At 41.3% G+C, this 18,127-nt stretch overlaps 1 protein-coding gene across 2 annotated transcripts; it reads left to right on the plus strand.

Annotated features, from left to right (window-relative positions):
• Positions 1-86: 86 nt before the first annotated feature.
• On the plus strand, positions 87-16,040 carry Socs4 (suppressor of cytokine signaling 4). 2 transcript variants are annotated; one of them, XM_005085808.4, is made up of 2 exons: positions 87-336; positions 9,307-16,040. In XM_005085808.4, exon 2 carries the CDS (start codon positions 9,400-9,402, stop codon positions 10,705-10,707), a length of 1,308 nt encoding a protein of 435 aa, XP_005085865.1. In that variant the 5' UTR covers positions 87-336; positions 9,307-9,399; the 3' UTR covers positions 10,708-16,040. The 2 variants fall into 2 exon arrangements, with proteins under 2 accessions (XP_005085865.1, XP_021078482.1); XM_021222823.2 differs by lacking the exon at positions 87-336 and adding an exon at positions 5,389-5,488.
• The last annotated feature ends 2,087 nt before the right edge of the window (positions 16,041-18,127 follow it).

An 18,127-nucleotide genomic window follows, 5' to 3' on the forward strand; every position in this document is an offset into this window, starting at 1 on the left:
CCGCCGCCGCCCGGCGCGGGTCCCGACCCAGGTCGCCGGCTGCTGACGTCAGCGGCGCGTCGCCGCGGAGAGAGGAGGTGGGCGCTGAACCCGGAAGTGCTGGCGGTCCCAGGAGAGCAGGCGGAGGCCGCGGCCCGTCTGGCGCTGGGCGTCGGGCTGACTGAGCGGGGGCGGGGGCGGGGAGCTGACTGAGGAGGCATCCGCCTTGCGGGAGCTCCACGAGGAACGGGAGCGGCCGGGCCTCCCTCGCGCCCTGGAGCGAGCGCCGAGCGCAGCGATGGCGGCGGGGACGGCGGCAGTCGCCCGGACAGCCCCGGCCGAGCCGCGCTCGGAGAGGTGAGAGCGGGGAGGGCGGCCGCGAGGGCTGGGGTTCTGCGCCTGTCGCCTCCCAGGCAGCGGCTCCCGAGCCTGAGCCGACCGAGCTCAGGGACGGGGTTAGAGGCAGACCTTGTTAAGCCTTTTATTCTTGACATCCTTCGTGCCCCTCACTTTGTCGTTTCTGCAGTGGTAAAGGGTGGATGGACTCTTGTTTCTTGCAGCTCGAGCTAAGTCATGCTTAAGAGAGTGAAGTCGGGTTTTCCTACTTAGTTCCCACCCAGAGTTTACTGAGGTGCGTGCTTTTAGATCCGAAAGAAGTTATAATGTATATTGATGAATGCTTCCTTTCATCCATGCGCATAGCCCATAACACATCCTGTGCTAAGTAAGGTCTTGGGCCCGTCAAGTTAATGCTTTTCTTGTTTCTTCACATTCTCCATGTCAGTAAGTTGGTCTCTGTTGAAAACAATGACTTGTTGTTGTTGTTAGTATTTATCCTATGGAATTTCTCAGAGTTTTTGTGGTGCCGACCATACAGTTTCAATCACTTATTTTTATCACCCGAGATATTTTTTTTTCCGTTGTAGAGGTATATTTCCCTGTTCTTCAAGCTTAGTTACTCAAACCGTGGTATTCTTGCTCTGGTGGCATTTTTTAAGAAGTAGGGCTCCAAATAGACACAGATTTGTGTGTGTATAAGAAGAAAGAGTGGTTGGCTCAAAAAGACCCTGAGATGATTTTAAAATACCCAATTGCTAATTTCCCACAAGGATGAAGGTACCTGAGATGCTAGTTTCTGAGTAACTTATGTTTTATTTTGGAATTATTCAGTTTTTAGATGGACCAATTTATAATTCTTTTGCCGGAGTCACTGGGCAGTAAAAACTATTAGGTACAGTGTGAGCTTCAAGTTGAGCTGATACTCATTTATGTGTTGAATATATCATAGCGGTATTTCAGAGTAATGCTTTTCGGGGCCCACCATTGAGAACCCTGCAGACAGGAACAAGTTATAGCAATAAATACTTTAGACACAGTATCTGCAAGACCATTTGATTTTAAAGCTATGAACGGTGTCAGCACACTTGCCCATTCTCTTTGCTTAGCAACCAAGCCATTATTCACAGGTTAAGATTATATTTCCTTTGCTGATTTCATGGGTATGAATAAGCTTAAGGCTAAGGGTTAAACAGTTCTAGTTTTTAATTTTAACTCTAACCTATTGTATGACCTTGAGTGTGAGTGTGTCTTTAGTTTCCTGAATGTCAGATTTCTCACCTCCAAAATGGAGATGATACATAGTTCCACCAAATTGTTGACATACATAGAAGATACTCATGGATGTCTAAAACTGTTAAGGCCTCATGGTATTTATTAGTTAGGCACTTTAGGTATTTAGTGATTTTGTTTAAAGTGGAGATTAGCCTGTAAAACCTTCAGATGCCTCCAAAACTGTGAATGCTGCCCTCAGCAAGCTTATGGGCATATTGAGAGCAATAGATTTTCAAGCAGTATGTACTGAATGATAATACAGTAATGAAATTTGCGTAACTAAAGTACTGTATTGCAAAATTGTCAGGTTATCTAAAATAACACAACTTTAAAAAAAGTGTACCTATAATTCTGATATGAGTACAAAATTTCCCAAATGAATTACTCATTACCAGTGCATATCTCATTTGCGTGGGTATCTGAATGAACTCACTGAAAACAATGCCAAGATCAGAGATTCGGTTTCACTGAAGGTTGGTTTGCCCTACCGTGACCACTTTAGTACCCTGGGGCTCACAAAGTGTTGGTCTCAAGGGCAATAGGTTGAGAAAACATTGATATATTAGCATTCTATCAAAAGTAATATTATCTATATAAGTAATGTCATATGAGCCTACAGAGTTGTCCAAGAGACTATAACAGTATTGCCTACAGAAGAGGGTCTTTTTTCCAAGACAGGGTTTCTCTGTATTGCTTTGGAGCCTGTCCTGGAGGTTTTTTATGATTTTATTTTTAATTATAAAAATGTAAGGGTGGGGGGGTGTGTATGAGAGAGGGAGAGGGGGAGAAGGAGAGGGAGAGAGATGGAGAGAGAGGGAGAGGGGGAGAGGGAGAGAGCGCACCTGCAGAGGCCAAAAGGGGCATCAAGTTCCCTGGAGAGTTACAGGCAATTGTGAGCTGCAGGATATAGGTTCTGGGAGCTGAATTTGGGTCCTTTGCAAGCACAAGTATTCATAACTACTGAACCATCTCTCCAGTCCAGATCCTAAAACTTCTTTTTAATAGAATCTATACTTGATGTAAAACTCATCATTGTTATAGAAGATGAGACTAGAAGAGAGGGTGACAATAGCTGAGGAGAACCAAATATTGAAAGAAAAAAAAAGACATTGATTTGCCAGGCGTTGGTGGCGCACGCCTTTAATCCCAGCACTCGGGAGGCAGAGGCAGAGGCAGGCGGATCTCTGTGAGTTCGAGGCCAGCCTGGTCTACAAAGTGAGTTCCAGGACAGCCTCCAAAGCTACAGAGAAACCCTGTCTCGAAAAACCAAAAAAAAAAAAAGACATTGATTTGTTTTTTATCTCTGATTGTATTATGAATGAATGTTAATAACATATTTATTCTGGGAGTAAATAATACTTGTAGAAACTCAGTATGATATAAAAGAGAATATAGTAAAAGTCCCTCTGCTCTTAACTACCTAGCTGAAAACACCAGGTATTTGATTCTTGTATTACCTAGGTTGACTTTTCTCATAGCAAGATGGATATTATCAATTTTTTTTTGAGGCAGGGTTTCTCTGTGTAGCTCTGGAGCCTGACCTGAAACTCCCTCTGTAGACCAGGCTGGCCTGGAACTCACAGCAATCCTCCTGTCTCTGCCTCCCAGGTGCTGAATTAAAGGCATGTGCCACCACCAGCTGGCATCAATTTTTAACACAATTTTATTCTTTGAGAATTTCACACATTGTGTTTTGATCATATTCACCACCACCTCACTGTTCCCCTAACTCCTCCCAAACCTACCCCCACCTCCCCACTGTCTTTCTGCTTAATGTCCTCTGCTCACCTTGACAACCCACCATTGTCTGACGTATGTTACCCAAATGCTTATTAGGAGTAGAGGCCATCCTTTGGAACATGGTTGCCACACCCTTAAAGAAAACTGACTCTTCCTTCCCTAGAGCTGTCAGTGGTTTCTCAGTTAAGAGTGGGGCCTCATAAGTACCCCCCATACTAGGGTGTTAACTGACTTGGTCTTGTACTGGCAGCCACAGCCTCTAGGAGTTCATGAATGGAATGTTTCTGTCATGTCCAGAAGGCGTATCTCACCCCAGTTCTCCCTTACCTCTGCTTCTTAAAAATCTCTCTTCACCTTCCACAGTGGTCCATTAGTCCTGGGGGGGGGTGTGGATGCCCCATGTGTGGCTGAGTACTACATTGACACTTATTCTCTGTGCTTTGATCAATCAGGAATTTCCGTATTAACCACCATCCGCTGCACAAAGAAACTTCTCTGATAAGGTCTGAGAAATATGCTAAGCTACTGATATAGAGATAAGAATTTAGAAGGGGGACGAGGGAGAGGGAGCTGGGATTGACATGTGAAGCAAGCTTGTTTCTAACTTAAATTTAAAAAATTAAGGAGAAAAAAAAGAATTTAGAAGGCAGTTTGATACTATGCCCATTTAACAGAATAACGATAGTAGTTCACTCCTGGGGCCTTTTAAGCTCCCTGACCATATTTAGTAGTTTTGTTGAAACAGTCTCTCTGTGGCTCTGGCTGACCACTAGGTAGATCAGGCTAGCCTTAGGTTCACAGAGGTCAGAGCTCTCTGCTTCCCAGGTGCTAGGATTAAAGGTGTGCTCTACCATACCTGGCAATATGCAGTGTGTTATAGGTGGAAAAGCTAAAACTCAGGTGTTCTGATTCACCAAGGTCACATACCTCCCAGTGTCAGACTCCAATTCTTTTACTATCCAAGGCAGACTGCCATCCGACCTCTAAGTCAAGCTGTTGTCATAAAAGTCAGAATTTAATAAAAACCATTATGACAGGTACTGGTCTCAGATTTGCTGTGTAGTCCCAGCTGACCTCAAACTGGAGATTCTATTTCACACCTCATAAGTCCTGGAATTATAGGTTTGTGCTACCACCACACATAGCTTTTAAAATTAAAACCTTAAAATATTTAAGTCTAGATTCACATCTTACTAGTATTTGGGTGAATTGTGTTACCCAGAATCATATATAATTATTACAAAGTAATAAAAAAATGACCTGTAGTGTTCGTTTGTTTTTTAAAAAAGAAGGCCTGGCCTGGTAGGCCACACCTTTAATTTCAGCACCCAGGAGGCAGACACAGGTGGCTGTCTTTGAGTTTGAGGTCATCCTGGTCTACATCGTGAGTTCTAGAACACTCAGGGCTATGTAGAGGGACACCCCCTCACTCCCCCCCCCAAAAAAAACCCTTTCCTAGTGTTTCTGTAAGTTAGCTTGTAAGGAACTTTAGAACCTTTGCTTATTGGCACATAGATTGGAGAATCTGGCATGGTCAGGCTGTGACTGGAAGGGAAGGGGGGGAAGTCAAATGAGAGTGATTGGTAGCGTTAGCTCATGCTTAGTTTGGGTTTTTCCTTCTGCTCCTTTCGTTTGTTTTTTGAATTATCATCCAGTCCAGCCTGTGAGCCCTGGTTAACTCTTTTCTTTTCTTTTTTTTTTTTTTTTTTTTTTTTGGTTTTACGAGACAGGGTTTCTCTGTTTTGGAGGCTGTCAGTCCAGCCTGGCCTCGAACTCACAGAGATCCGCCTGTCTCTGCCTCCCGAGTGCTGGGATTAAAGGCGTGCGCCACCAACGCCCGGCCCTGGTTAACTCTTTAAAGGATGTACTTTTAATACTTAAGTAGAAAATGAATGTAAGTTTAAATTTTTTTTTCTAGAAAAAAAAAATTACTAGGGAAAGAATGGAGAATGAAAGTTTTTTTTTTCATCTCAAATATTTTTTCCTCATGTACAACCTGTTTTCATTTTTTTTTTTTGATGTTCTATTCCAAGGAATTCCTCGGTTGTCTGCTATCCAACAAATTCCTTTGTGAAGCCTAAGTGTTTACTCAACATCCAACTTAAATATCAAGTTATAATCTGACTGCTCTGTTGGAGATTGAACCAGGTAGTTACAGGTAAACATGGAGTTACAAATTTCATAGGAAAGGTCACAGGACTGAATTGCTATCATAATAATAATATATTTGTGACTTGTTTAGTATATTGAATTACTCTTTAGATCATTAAATTTATTTTGGGTTAGTATTAGAAATTAGAATTCTAGTCTTAAATGTATATCAGAATTGTAGGCATAAGTAGTTCAATGAATAATTTATATCCACACATATAAAATATGCTCTATTTTCCAGCAAGATAGAGAATTCAAATTAGTTTTTCAGATATTTAACCCTTTCGTTGGTAACTTTTATTTTCTATAAAGCTCTTGAGTTGAAGTTACCTTCCTAGCTTTACTCAATAGAATACTAGCTACATCTTTTGCTAGTGAAATTAGCATGTGGACATTGATTTTTTTTTTCATCCTTGTTATGCCAGTTGAATCTGGGAACTTACTTTCTTGAAGTGACTCTTAACGTAAACTTGCTTTTTAAACATTTGCCTCTTGCTCATTAAGAAATAATGGCTTTTTTTAAATGTCACTCTTCATTCCCCAGGGCTTTGTGTAACATGGCTCCCTTCATAAAAAATTAATATTGTATCAAGAGCCAAAGCAGCTTCTCCCAAATGAGTTGTTCCTCTCCTTTAAAAAAGAAAGAGGAAGGGGGTTTCTCTACAGCTGCTAATGCTCTTCAGTGTGTTTACATCTGTTGAAGCCTTGTCTGATTTTGTACTGCACCAAAACTGGTCATAGAGCTACCCAGCCATCTGTAGCTCCTCTTCCTCTATACAAAGTTTGGTTTGAATTCTAAGGATCAGCTTGGGGTAGAGCACTTATCCAACATGCATGAAGCCTGAGTTCTAACCCCAGCCTTGTAAAGAGCAATAGTGATGACAGTAGAAGAAATTTTCAAGAACTAATGACTGCCTATTTGTTAGTCAGTGTTCTCTTGTTGTCAAGAGACGCCATGACCACAGCACCTCTTAAAAAAAGAAAGCTTTTAATTGGGGCTGGCTTACAGTTCAGAGGTTCAGTCCATTGTCTTCATGGCGGGAAGCATGGTGGCGTGCAGACAGACACGGTGCTGGAGAAGGAGCCGAGAGTCCTACATCTGGATCTGCTGGCAGCAGGAAGAGGGACACTGTGACCACCTTGGACTTTTGAACCCTCAAAGTCTGCCCCCAGGGGCATACCTCCTCCTGATCCTGTTAAATAATGCCACTCTCTGTTGACTTAGCATTTAAATATATGAGCCTTGTGGGCCAGTTTATTCAAACCACCACAAGAGCCATGCTAGTTTTATTGTGAACAGTATGATTAAATTTTTATATTTTTAAGAATTTGGAGCCAGGCATAGTAATGTACAAATGTAATTCCATTACTTGGAAGGCAGAGGCAGGAGGATCTCTGTGAGTTTGAGGCCAGCCTGGTGTGCAGAGCCAGTTCCAGGACAGCCTCCAAAGCCACAGAGAAACCCTGTCTTAGGAAAAAAAAAAAGACTAACCTGATCTACACAGTGAGTTCAAGACTAGCCAGAGCTATATAATGAAACTATTTCTCAAACATAGTTAGTTTTTATTTTGAGTATGTGTGTGTATGAGAGAGAGAGACAGACAGACAGAGACACAGAGACACAGAGAGACAGAGAAAGAGAGAGAGACAGACAGACAGAGACAGAGACACAGAGAGAGAGACAGAAAGAGAGAGAGACAGACAGACAGACAGACAGAGACACAGAGAGACACAGAGAGAGAGAGAGACAGAGACGGATGCTAGAAGAGGGCATCAGATCTCCTGGAGTTGGAGGTATGGCAGTTGTGAGCTGCCTGATGTGAGTGCTGCCCAAGTCTTGTCCTCTGGAAGAGCAGCAAGTGCCCTTAACCACCGAGCCGTCACTCCAGTCCCCAAAGCTCAGCTAATTTAAATAGCATATCTTGAGATACCGTGCAACCCTCGTGTTTGACATAATTTTCATAGTCATATCTCAATAACATAGTATAAGGATTCTTTTACTTCAAATATTGCAGTCTAAAAATTCATCCCCTCGGGCTGGAGAGATGGCTGCATGAAGTTTTGTTTTCTCTGTTTCATGCTTTGGCTCGTTTTCTGTCAAAGTAAGAGCTCACCTTTAGCTTCCAGTGCATTGAGAGCCATTTTCAGCTGAAGTTCTTTGTGATGCCTTCCTTCTCTAGTTCCTTCAGTCTCCATCTCTGGTACTCAGGACCAGAAGTGGGTTAGTTTTGAGTTTTTAGAATGATGTACTATTTATTTAGCAGGGTCTTTGACTATGGAAACATGTCTCCTTGTTCTGAGGGGAAAAATATTGTTGAAAAAGGCAGTACTAAGTGATAGTATTGCTTGAAAAGTTGGGTAAATTTAGGATTTTATTTCAAAATGTATTAGTCTCTAGCCACATCACTTGACTGTTGAGGTTTTTAATGTTCTGAAATTAATTAACTTAATCATAATTATCATGTTCAGTGACTGATTTTTCTGATACAAAATTCAGCTTTCAAAATATTTGGAATTATAGGACCCTGCCTCTCAATTCCTGGCTTAACTTTTGCTTCACTTAAAAATACTTAGGTAGGTCTGGAGAGATGGCTCAGAAGTTAAGAGAACTTGCTGTTTTCGCAGAGGACCTCGGTTTGGTTCCCAGTACCCACACCAGGAGGCTCACAGCCACCTCTGACTACAGTTTCAGGGGACCTGATACCCTCTAGCTTCCTGAGGCACCTGCGTGCACATGGCACACATAAACACACAGGCACACAAGCACAGTATTCAAGATGACTAGAAATAGGCTTTTGAAATATTTACATAAATTCATTATGAATTCTAGTATGAGTAGCCAAGGAATACCCTGTAGAAATTTACCTGCTTGTTTCCAAGTGACCAAGAATGTAAGAATATTATTATGTGAGTAGACTATTCTGAAAACTTCAAAGACTGATATTGATGCAACTAGTTATTGGAATTAATTGGCAAAAACTCTTTTAGGAATATTTACTTGGCATTCCTGTTGCTCAGTGGTAATTACTATCAGAATCCCGATAGGATTCTGAAAACTTTACAACTTAAAATTGTTGGTATTTTAATCAATAGAAATAGAAACAAGAGAAGAAACAATACCGGGTATTAGTTCTAACCACTGGCTCATAGATTTGTAACTGTCTCTTATAAAGAATTCACTGACCTGTTGTGAAATAAGAAAAATAAAGTGAAAGTAAGATATAATGACATATGACTGTAATTCTAGTATAGAATTGGAGGCAGACGAAGTGTTGCAAGGTTAAGGCCAGCCTGGACCACATAGAGATTTCCAGGTTAGTCAAGGCAACATTACAAGACTCTGTCTCAGGAAACCAATAAAAGAAAAGTAAGGGGCCAGGCAGTGGCACACGCCTTTAATCCCAGCACTCAGGAGGCAGAAACAGGCAGATCTCTGTGAGTTTGAGGCCAGCCTGGTCTGCTGAGCTAGTTCCCGTACAGGCTCCAAAACTACAGAGAAACCCTGTCTCGAAAAACCAAAAAATAAGAAAAAGAAGGGAAGGATAACAGACATAAGGTATACTGCAAAAGTAGGAACTATTCCTATCCAAGCATGTGTTAGGCTGAGAGAGAACACATGCTGAAACTTAGCTGTGAGAAGGGAACCCGTTATCTTGCCTCCATGGTGTGAGGAAGGGTTACCCACTGAGGAAGAACAGTGCATGGCCATGGGCGCCTCAGGCTGTCGGACAGCATGGCAGTGCCCCTCACGTACTGATTTTGCTTTTCATCTTGCATCCAGTAGGTGAACAGGTTGCTAATGACTTCCTTTTTTCCTTTTCTTAGACTCATCCAGAAAGTGTCCAGAAGAACCTTCCTGTCAGAAAAGCTGAAAATGCAGTATTTATAACCCTGGGATTTGCACATAATTTGTCTAAAATGGCTGAAAACAACAGCAAAAATGTAGATGTACGGCCTAAAACAGGCCGGAGTAGAAGTGCTGACAGAAAGGATGGCTATGTGTGGAGTGGAAGGAAGTTATCGTGGTCGAGAAAGAGGGAGAGCTGTTCCGAGTCTGAAACCGTAGGTCCTGGAGAGAAAGCCGAAGCTTCTCGAAGGAGCCAAGAAAGGGAGCATGGCTGCTCGTCCATTCAGTTGGACTTAGACCATTCCTGTGGGCATAGATTTTTAGGCCGATCCCTTAAACAGAAACTGCAAGACGCTGTGGGGCAGTGTTTTCCAATAAAGAATTGTGGTCGGCACTCTTCGGGGCTTCCTTCTAAAAGAAAAATTCACATCAGTGAACTCAGGCTAGATAAGTGCCCTTTCCCACCCCGCTCGGATTTAGCCTTTAGGTGGCATTTTATTAAACGACACACTGTCCCTGCAAGTCCAAAATCAGATGAGTGGGTGAGCGCAGAGCTCCTTGAGAGCAAGCTGCGGGACAGTCAGCTAGAACGAAGAAGCACGGAGGAAGACACAGCCTGTCTCTCACACACCAGCGTTCAGCCTTGTGTCGTGACTACCAACGGTGCTTCTTGTGGAGGCGGCCACGTGGCTGGCTCTGTGTTGCACTTGGTCACAAACAACAGCTTAGAAGACAGTGACATGGAGTCAGAGGACGAAGTCCTAACACTGTGCACAAGCTCCAGAAAGAGAAGCAAGCCCAGGTGGGAGACGGACGATGAGGCCCTGCAGCTGGACGCGCCTCCCCAGCCCCACACCCACGCTGGTTACGTGCACTGCCTGGTCCCAGACCTGCTTCAGATCAGTAACAATCCGTGCTACTGGGGTGTCATGGATAAGTACGCAGCCGAAGCTCTGCTAGAAGGAAAGCCAGAGGGCACCTTTTTACTCCGAGACTCGGCACAGGAAGACTATTTATTCTCCGTTAGTTTTAGACGCTATAGTCGTTCTCTTCACGCCAGAATTGAGCAGTGGAATCACAACTTTAGCTTTGATGCCCACGATCCGTGTGTCTTCCACTCCCCCGACATCACTGGGCTCCTAGAACATTATAAGGACCCAAGTGCCTGTATGTTCTTTGAACCACTTTTATCCACTCCGTTGATGCGGACTTTCCCCTTTTCCTTGCAGCACATTTGCAGAACAGTTATTTGTAATTGCACGACTTACGATGGCATCGATGCCCTTCCAATTCCTTCTCCTATGAAATTGTATTTGAAGGAATACCATTATAAGTCAAAAGTTAGGTTACTCAGGGTCAATGTGCCAGAGCACCAATGATGGGGAAGGTCAGGAATGTGGACTTGCATACATATTTTCATTTAATATCTTATTTTTCTTAACGCCTCTTTGAATTTTTCTACAAAGGCAGTTAGAATCCAAATTAAAACTGCCCTAAATTTTAATTCCAGATCAATTTATTTTTCTTATGATACACTTGTTATATATTTTTAAGCAGGTGTTTGGTTTTTGTTTTTACCATGTAAATCTTATGCTTTCCCCTTAATTTACATATGGTCCAGGCATATTTGAAATTTGAAGGCATTGCAAATACATTTGAACATTCTGTATTTTTTTTAAATAATCTTCTGCTCTTCGCTACATGTAAGATATTTTGCTAATCTATCAGTATTCTTGTATGGCAGAATAGTTATTCCCATTTTCATTTTAAAATTCTTGCGTAAGGATGAGTTTGATAATCCATCCATGGTAATGTAATTAACTTTTTAATTGCTACTAGGAATGTTAGGCAACAAAATGGTTTAAAATGAAATTTAAAGTGTTTCGTTTTAAATTTTAACTATTTTGTTTGTCTTTTAATCTGGCCAGTGAAAAACTACAATGTTATGTTCTAGAGGTGCATTTGTTCTACAGTATGGCAAGATTGTCAGTAAACCCAAATGCAGCAGCCCTTCAACCTGGAGGGGGGCAGAGTATCATAATGTGTTCCTTTCTTACTGGAAGCTTTACAAATAAAATAGCAGTATTAGAAGCTTGCAGTTGCTCAGGCAACTAGAGCTTTTCTATATTAATTATGGACTGTTGCATCTACTTAGCACTTTCCTAGGAACTCTGGTTCCCAAGGGAAAATTCACAGTTTCTAAGCAGCTCCCATATCCACCATAACAAAGAGGCCTGAATAGTTTCTCATTATTTTAAACTGAACTTAAGTAAAGATGCAAGCAAAACACATGGTTCAAAATTTAGGAAGCTTAATATTTGGTCTTTACAACCTAAATAATTATTTCTGTTTTCAAAACTAACATTTTTTGTGGCTTCAGAAAAGAGAAGACATGGTAATAGGTCCATGACGTATCATTACTGGGCAGGAGGACAAAACAGTATTTCACATTTACTGTCTTAAGGGCAGCACAGCGTTTTAGGACCATCACTGGCCTGAAGTACCCAGTAAGAAAGACAAGTGGATTGGTGCCGTATTTCTCTCCTCGGTGGCTGACCTACACACGTTCCCCAGTTTTCCTTGTGGTAGGCTATCTGCCCCTTTAAATATTGTAGTAATTCTTATTTACTTGTGTGTGTGAGACAGACAGACAGAATCTCTCCATGTAGCCTGAGTATCAGGATTACACCTTTCTTTGTCTTTTCTTTTTTTCCTTTTTTTTTTTTGTTGTTATTTGGTTTGTTGTTATTGTTTAGTTGGCTGGATTTTATGTTTGTTTGCTTGTTTGTTTGTTTGTTTGTTTGTTTGAAACAGGGTCTTTCTGTGTAGCTCTGGCTGACCTTCAGCTTTCAGTGTACACAATTCTGTCCTCAAACTCACAGAGATCCTCCTGCCTCTGGCTCCCAAGCACTGGGATTAAAGGCGTGCACCACCATGCCTGGCTAGTAACTGATTTTTGATGGTAATCCAGCTGTCTTAGCAAACTTTTTCTCCCTGGATTGAATGAACATCGGCTCCCAAGTTTCCACGTGAGAACAAATGTTTGTTGCTGGAATGGTGGTGCACACCGGTGATCCCAGCACTTGACATCCAGAGGGATGAAGGCTGCTGCAAGTGTAAGCCAGGCAGAGCTGTGTGGTGAGCATTCGTCTCAAAAAGTTCTTTTCCTTAACTCTTGTTGCATATGTGCTAAAGCAGCCTTTTCCGGTCTTGAGGGGGCTGTTAAAGTAAAGAAAAGAGTCTTCAGCAAGCTTTTACCGATCATGGTAGTGCACGCCTGTATTCCCAGAACTTGGGAGACTGAGGCAGAAGAATTGCTGTGAGTTCTGGAACAACCTAGGCTATAGAGTGAGACCGTCTGTTTCTCAATACAGCCCCCCCCCACCAAAATAAAACAAACTAAAAGATTTAACTTTTTCAAAAAATTACAAAACTAAAATGGGGGAAATCTGTTACCATTCTCTTCTAGAGTTTTTTTCCTTAGTGTTCTGCAGATCATCTTGATCTCTGTGAGAGGTAGCCACTCAAGATGTGCCTCCTGTAGATGCAATGAGGCTCAGTTGGGGTAACTACGAACCCTCGAAAGACGATGCTGACCCTTCTGAAAGTGGAGTCTCTGACTACCTCATTTTTGCTGCGGCACTTTTGTAGTTGCTGAGATGCTCATCTTATGACATTTCTAAGTCTCCATCTTTGGTGGCAACATTTATAGTGTGGTAAGACTCTACTCGTAATTAACAGCTTTTTATCAGAATTTGATAAAACCTTCTGTTTCTGTGAAACAATTATTTTTAATATTTTTCTTTTAAAAGTAACTTTTTATCAGTACAGAACTATCTACAGGATGACTAGCTTGTGAATATTCTGTTAAAGGGTAGTTTTATAAAGAAAAGTAAAATATAATCATGCCTTTTATAGTGATAAAATTAGTGTTTATATAACAGTCAAGATCTGACTAGCTTTTAATATACTTCAGACTGATTGCTTATATTTTCTCTGGCTTTTTTATTCTTTTCAATTTCACGGCATTAACAACTGTTAATATTTTTAAAATACTGCCATGTGTAGCTTTGGAATGTGTACTGAGGACAGGAGAGACTCATTCACTCTGAAATGTGTACTGAGGACAGGAGAGACTCATTCACTCTGAAATGTGTACTGAGGACAGGAGAGACTCATTCACTCTGAAATGTTTTGTGTCTTTCCTTTGGTACTTACTACAATGAAAAGAAATGGGAAAGTAGAGATAATAAAGACTTGAGAAGAGAACAATTTATTGGGAAGGAAAGAGAAAAGAGAAACCAAAAAGTTGGGGAATTGGAATTTAGAGAAATTACTCACTTTGCTGTGTTTCTGTGAAGCACATCAATATTCAAAAATCCAACTCATAAAAACGTTTAAAATGTATTTACTGATTGAAATTGCTAAAAATGAATACATTTTATGAAGTATGCAGAGAAGTCTGAATTAAAGGGAAATGTTGTTAACTCTTAAATGAAATTTGAATCATGTGAATAGTATCAGCTCCAGTTGAAAATGTCCAGTGCAGGGCTTGATGTGCACATCTTTGACCCGCATTCGGGAGACAAGCAGGTGGGTCTCTGAGAGCTGAAACCCAGCCTGGTCTACACAGTGAGTCCAGGCCAGCCAGGCTACATAGTGAGACCGTCTCAAAACAACAGCAACAAAAAGAAATGCAGCTGGTATGTCGGAAATGTATGGGGTTTATTTGTGAGAGCGGACGGAGCTAGAAGAAACAGGATAAAATACTATAATTAAAAATGTAGGCATCCCTCAGGGAGAAGCCTTACAGTGAAGGGAAATACTTTATCGCTAATAGCTAGTCTGGAGCAGACGCTGACTGCTTTGGGAACCGCCCCGCACAGTCAGGAAATGGACTTGACTATGCCATTCCTCTTGAGGTTTTCCAGGGCAGATCCGTATGGGCTTTGTTAAGCCTACATCTTGAGTCGTGCTATGATCCCTGAAATGTGCTGATGGATTCTTTTTAGTTTCCTTGGGTATTTTTCTATGAAGAGCTACATGTGATCTTTCTGACACATAACCATGTCATTGGCCTAAATAATTATATGGAGAGAATATTAATTTAAAGGGGACCTGATAGGAATATTAAAGGAAGCTTTTAGTCAGCCTGTGGCTAGATTTATTGATTTGGTGAAAAAACCTGTATTCTTTGCTGACTTTCAGCTAATGGCTAACTGTGGCCAAAGAATCACTTTCACTTAATGTTTTCACTTATAAGTAAGATAAAGAATGTTTTAGTAATTAGAAATCCTTTAAAACGTAGAGCAAATGTACAAATAAGACTCATCTTTTTTTATAAGAAAACACATAAGCCTTTATCATTTATTCATGAGCTAAAGCCATTAAGATAAATCAAATTATCAACTTCCTGCCTGTGAAGTTTGGGTCATTTTTATAGAAACATGTAATAGAGCACTTCTTTCCTGTGAGACAGATGTTTTGTGATTTCTTACCCTCTCTCATTAAAAGTATTTGTCACATTTTAATTATAATCAGAATCCAGTAGACAAGTATATCTTTATTTTGGCAGGGCAAATTTCACAGACTGTAGACTTAATTATAAGCCAGTCCTGAAGACAAAACATTTAAAGTAGTCTTTCTATTCAGCCAGGTTTGACAGCACACCCCGTTAGTTCCACCACTTGCGAAACAGGCATGTGGATCTTTATGAATTCCAGGCTAGGGCTACATAGTGAGAGCCTGTCTTCAGGGGGAAAAAAAAACAAAACATAAAGTAATGGTTATCCAGTGGAAAAGGCTTTGAGACAAAACTAACTCTAGTATAGTGTTTCTAATTTGTAATTTTAAAGAGATTATTCTATGCTAAATCCTCTTTTGTCTTACTTTCCTGTGAAATATAAGTAATGGTACTGTCCCTTGGTTTCCTGAAAGTTCATTCAGTAAGAGGTGTCCCTTGGAGCATAGTTGAAAATAACTGCAGAGTAGCTGTTCAGTACTAATCAAGAATGATCAGTTTTCCAAAGAGCACCACTGTGGAGCACACAAAACCACATTCACTTAGTCTGTAATAGGTCTTCCTGACTTGATCTGACCATGGAGAGAACAGAACAATTTGGGTATTACAAACTCTACAATTAGATGATTGCAGTTTTCTTTCTGCCTCTATGTAAACTGATGTTTGCCTTATTTGCAAAGCTGATTGCATTTGCAGGAAATAAAGATAACTTTTTTGTTGTTGTTGTTGTTTTTCAAGACAGGGGTTCTCTGTATTGTTTTGGAGGCTATCCTGAAACTCGCTCTGTAGACCAGGCTGGCCTTGAACTCACAGAGATCCGCCTGCCTCTGCCTCCTGAGTGCTGGGATTCAAGGCGTGCGCCACCAATGCCTGGCATAAAGATAACTTTTGCCATTGTTATAAATCAAGTCTAAGCTTTCAGCCTTGGGAGTCATGGTATAAAACTCAAGAAAATTTATTTAAATTTTGCAGGCTTTGCTAGAATCGGATCGATTTTTGTATTAGCCAGTGTGAACTATATATACTTGAATACACAAAGCCTAATGATTTCATAAAGCTATGTTGTCCATCATGGTGTGTGGCCTATACTAGCTCCACTTTCTAACCTTGACAGACATTTGTGTGGGCGTTTAAAATATTTGATCTAAATAAATTTTCATTTAATTAAATCTTCATATATGAAATCCAAAAGCATTGTTTTTTTTTTTTTTTAACGTGTGTTGTGTGTTAAATCCAGGGGCATGCTTTGATACACTGGGGAAAGTCAGAGGAAACCTTCTGAGGGCTGGTTCTCTGTGGTTTGACCTTGAGGCAGGGTCTCTCCTTGTTTGTATCGAGCCTCACCAAGGGAGTACTGGAATTACAACTGCTGGCCGCAGCGTCTAGATTTCCACACAGGTTAAATGATCAAACTCAGATGGTCAGAATTTTACCTGCTAATCCAAGCCTTGTTGTTTTGTTTTTCAGTTCTTTATTATTATTTCGGGCTGGGAAGGAGTAAGAGGGAGTATCATGTGGCGGGTGAGGAGGTCAAAAGACAGTTTGTGGAGTTACTTATCTCTCTTTGCCTTCGAGCCAGAGGTCAAACTCAGATTGTGAAGCTTGTACAGCACGCACCTTAACTAGCTGAGCTGCGTTTCTGGCCAGTGTTTTTGTTTTAAAAAGCATTCCTATCCTTTGAATGAAAATGAGCACATGACCATTCCTAGGAATAGTTGAGAAGATGGGTTTTGTTGTAAAGGTGAGAACTTCCAGAAGCATCTGGAAGGGTCCAAACTTGCAGCAGGCTTTCTTGGACCTCCAGCCCCCAAATCATGACATAGAGATCTATTATTAATTATGAAAGCTTGGCCTTAGCTTAGGCTTGTTTCTAACTAGCTGTTTTAAATTAACTAATTTCTATTAATCTACATGCTGCCACATGGCTCATGGCTTTTACTCCTCCTGCATATCCTGCTTCCTCTCCCCAGCCTAGATTCATCTCTTCTCTCTACCCAGAAGTCCCGCCTAACCTCTTCCTGCCTACCTATTGGTCATTCAGCTCTTTATTAAACCAATCAGAAGGCGCCTTGGCAAAGACACATCTTCACAGTGTACAAAAAGATGATCCTACAACACAAACCCGACTAAGAAGAACCGAGGACCAGGAGCAGCCAGGAAAACAAAAGACAGCACTCAGCATGAGGCTAGCTGAAGAGAACGCAGCTGAAGAGGTTTAGGGAGGAGACATGCTGGGAGGAACCACAGGTCCTGAGTGAGGCTTGTCCGGGGTTTCCCTGGGACTTGGCATAACTCATATATTCAAGTCAAAAGTCTGGAAAGGAAAACGGAAAAATGTACAGATATATTTACATTGTGCTTTTTGGTCCATCAATTTAGAGTCCACAAGAAAGAAAAGCCAGTCCCCCAAACCACGGCCCTCATCTAAAGCAGTGGCTCTCAACCTTCCTAATGCTTTAATACAGCTCCTTATGTTGTGACCGCCCCAACCATAAAATTATTTTCATTGCTACTTCATAACTAATTTTGCTACTGTTATAAATTGTAAATATCTAATAGTCAACCCCGTGAAAGGGTCATTCAACCCCAAAGGGGTCGCAACTCACAGATTAGGAACTACTATTCTCTATTTAAAACTTAAAAGGAATAAGAGATAACTCATTCTAGAGCCATTTTTTTTAAATGATGATGGTACCAAAATACAAATTTAGGTTACCTCAAATTCCATGTTCTAACATGGAATCGGTATCATGAAGCTTTTATAGTTTTACAGAACAGGGAAAATCATAGACGAAGGCAAATTTAAAAGACTGGTGGGTACATCAGAAAGACAGGTACATTAAGACAGAGGAAGCTTTCCTATAGATCAAAGATGCTATCTGATGGCATTCTTAGCTTTTGGTTGGTAGAAGCTAGTTGCATGTTAAGTCAGTTCATTCTATTGCAACGAGATGTTAAGTTTCGACAGAGGCAGGCAAGTGTTAATATTTAGGGATTCACACTGGCCTGCTCTCAGGGACTATTAATACATGGTGCTGTAACTATTACATTGATTCCATATGGGAAAGAGTGTTAATGCTTCTGTGGGGTCTTAGCCCAACATCGGAAGGCTGAGCTGGGTCCTTAGGTGCGCACAGATGACAGCTGATGTCCTGCAACAGGGTCTGTTCCCAAAGGGAATTAGGGCCATCTTCTGCCACAGCCTCGCGGAGCTCTTTAAGATCCTTGGCCTCCCAAGCGTACCAGTCTACAGGCCTGCCTGGCCCAGGGGCCAAGTT

This window comes from Mesocricetus auratus, unplaced genomic scaffold (assembly GCF_017639785.1).
Source record: "Mesocricetus auratus isolate SY011 unplaced genomic scaffold, BCM_Maur_2.0 Super-Scaffold_100048, whole genome shotgun sequence".
In the NCBI taxonomy this organism is placed as follows: domain Eukaryota; kingdom Metazoa; phylum Chordata; class Mammalia; order Rodentia; family Cricetidae; genus Mesocricetus; species Mesocricetus auratus.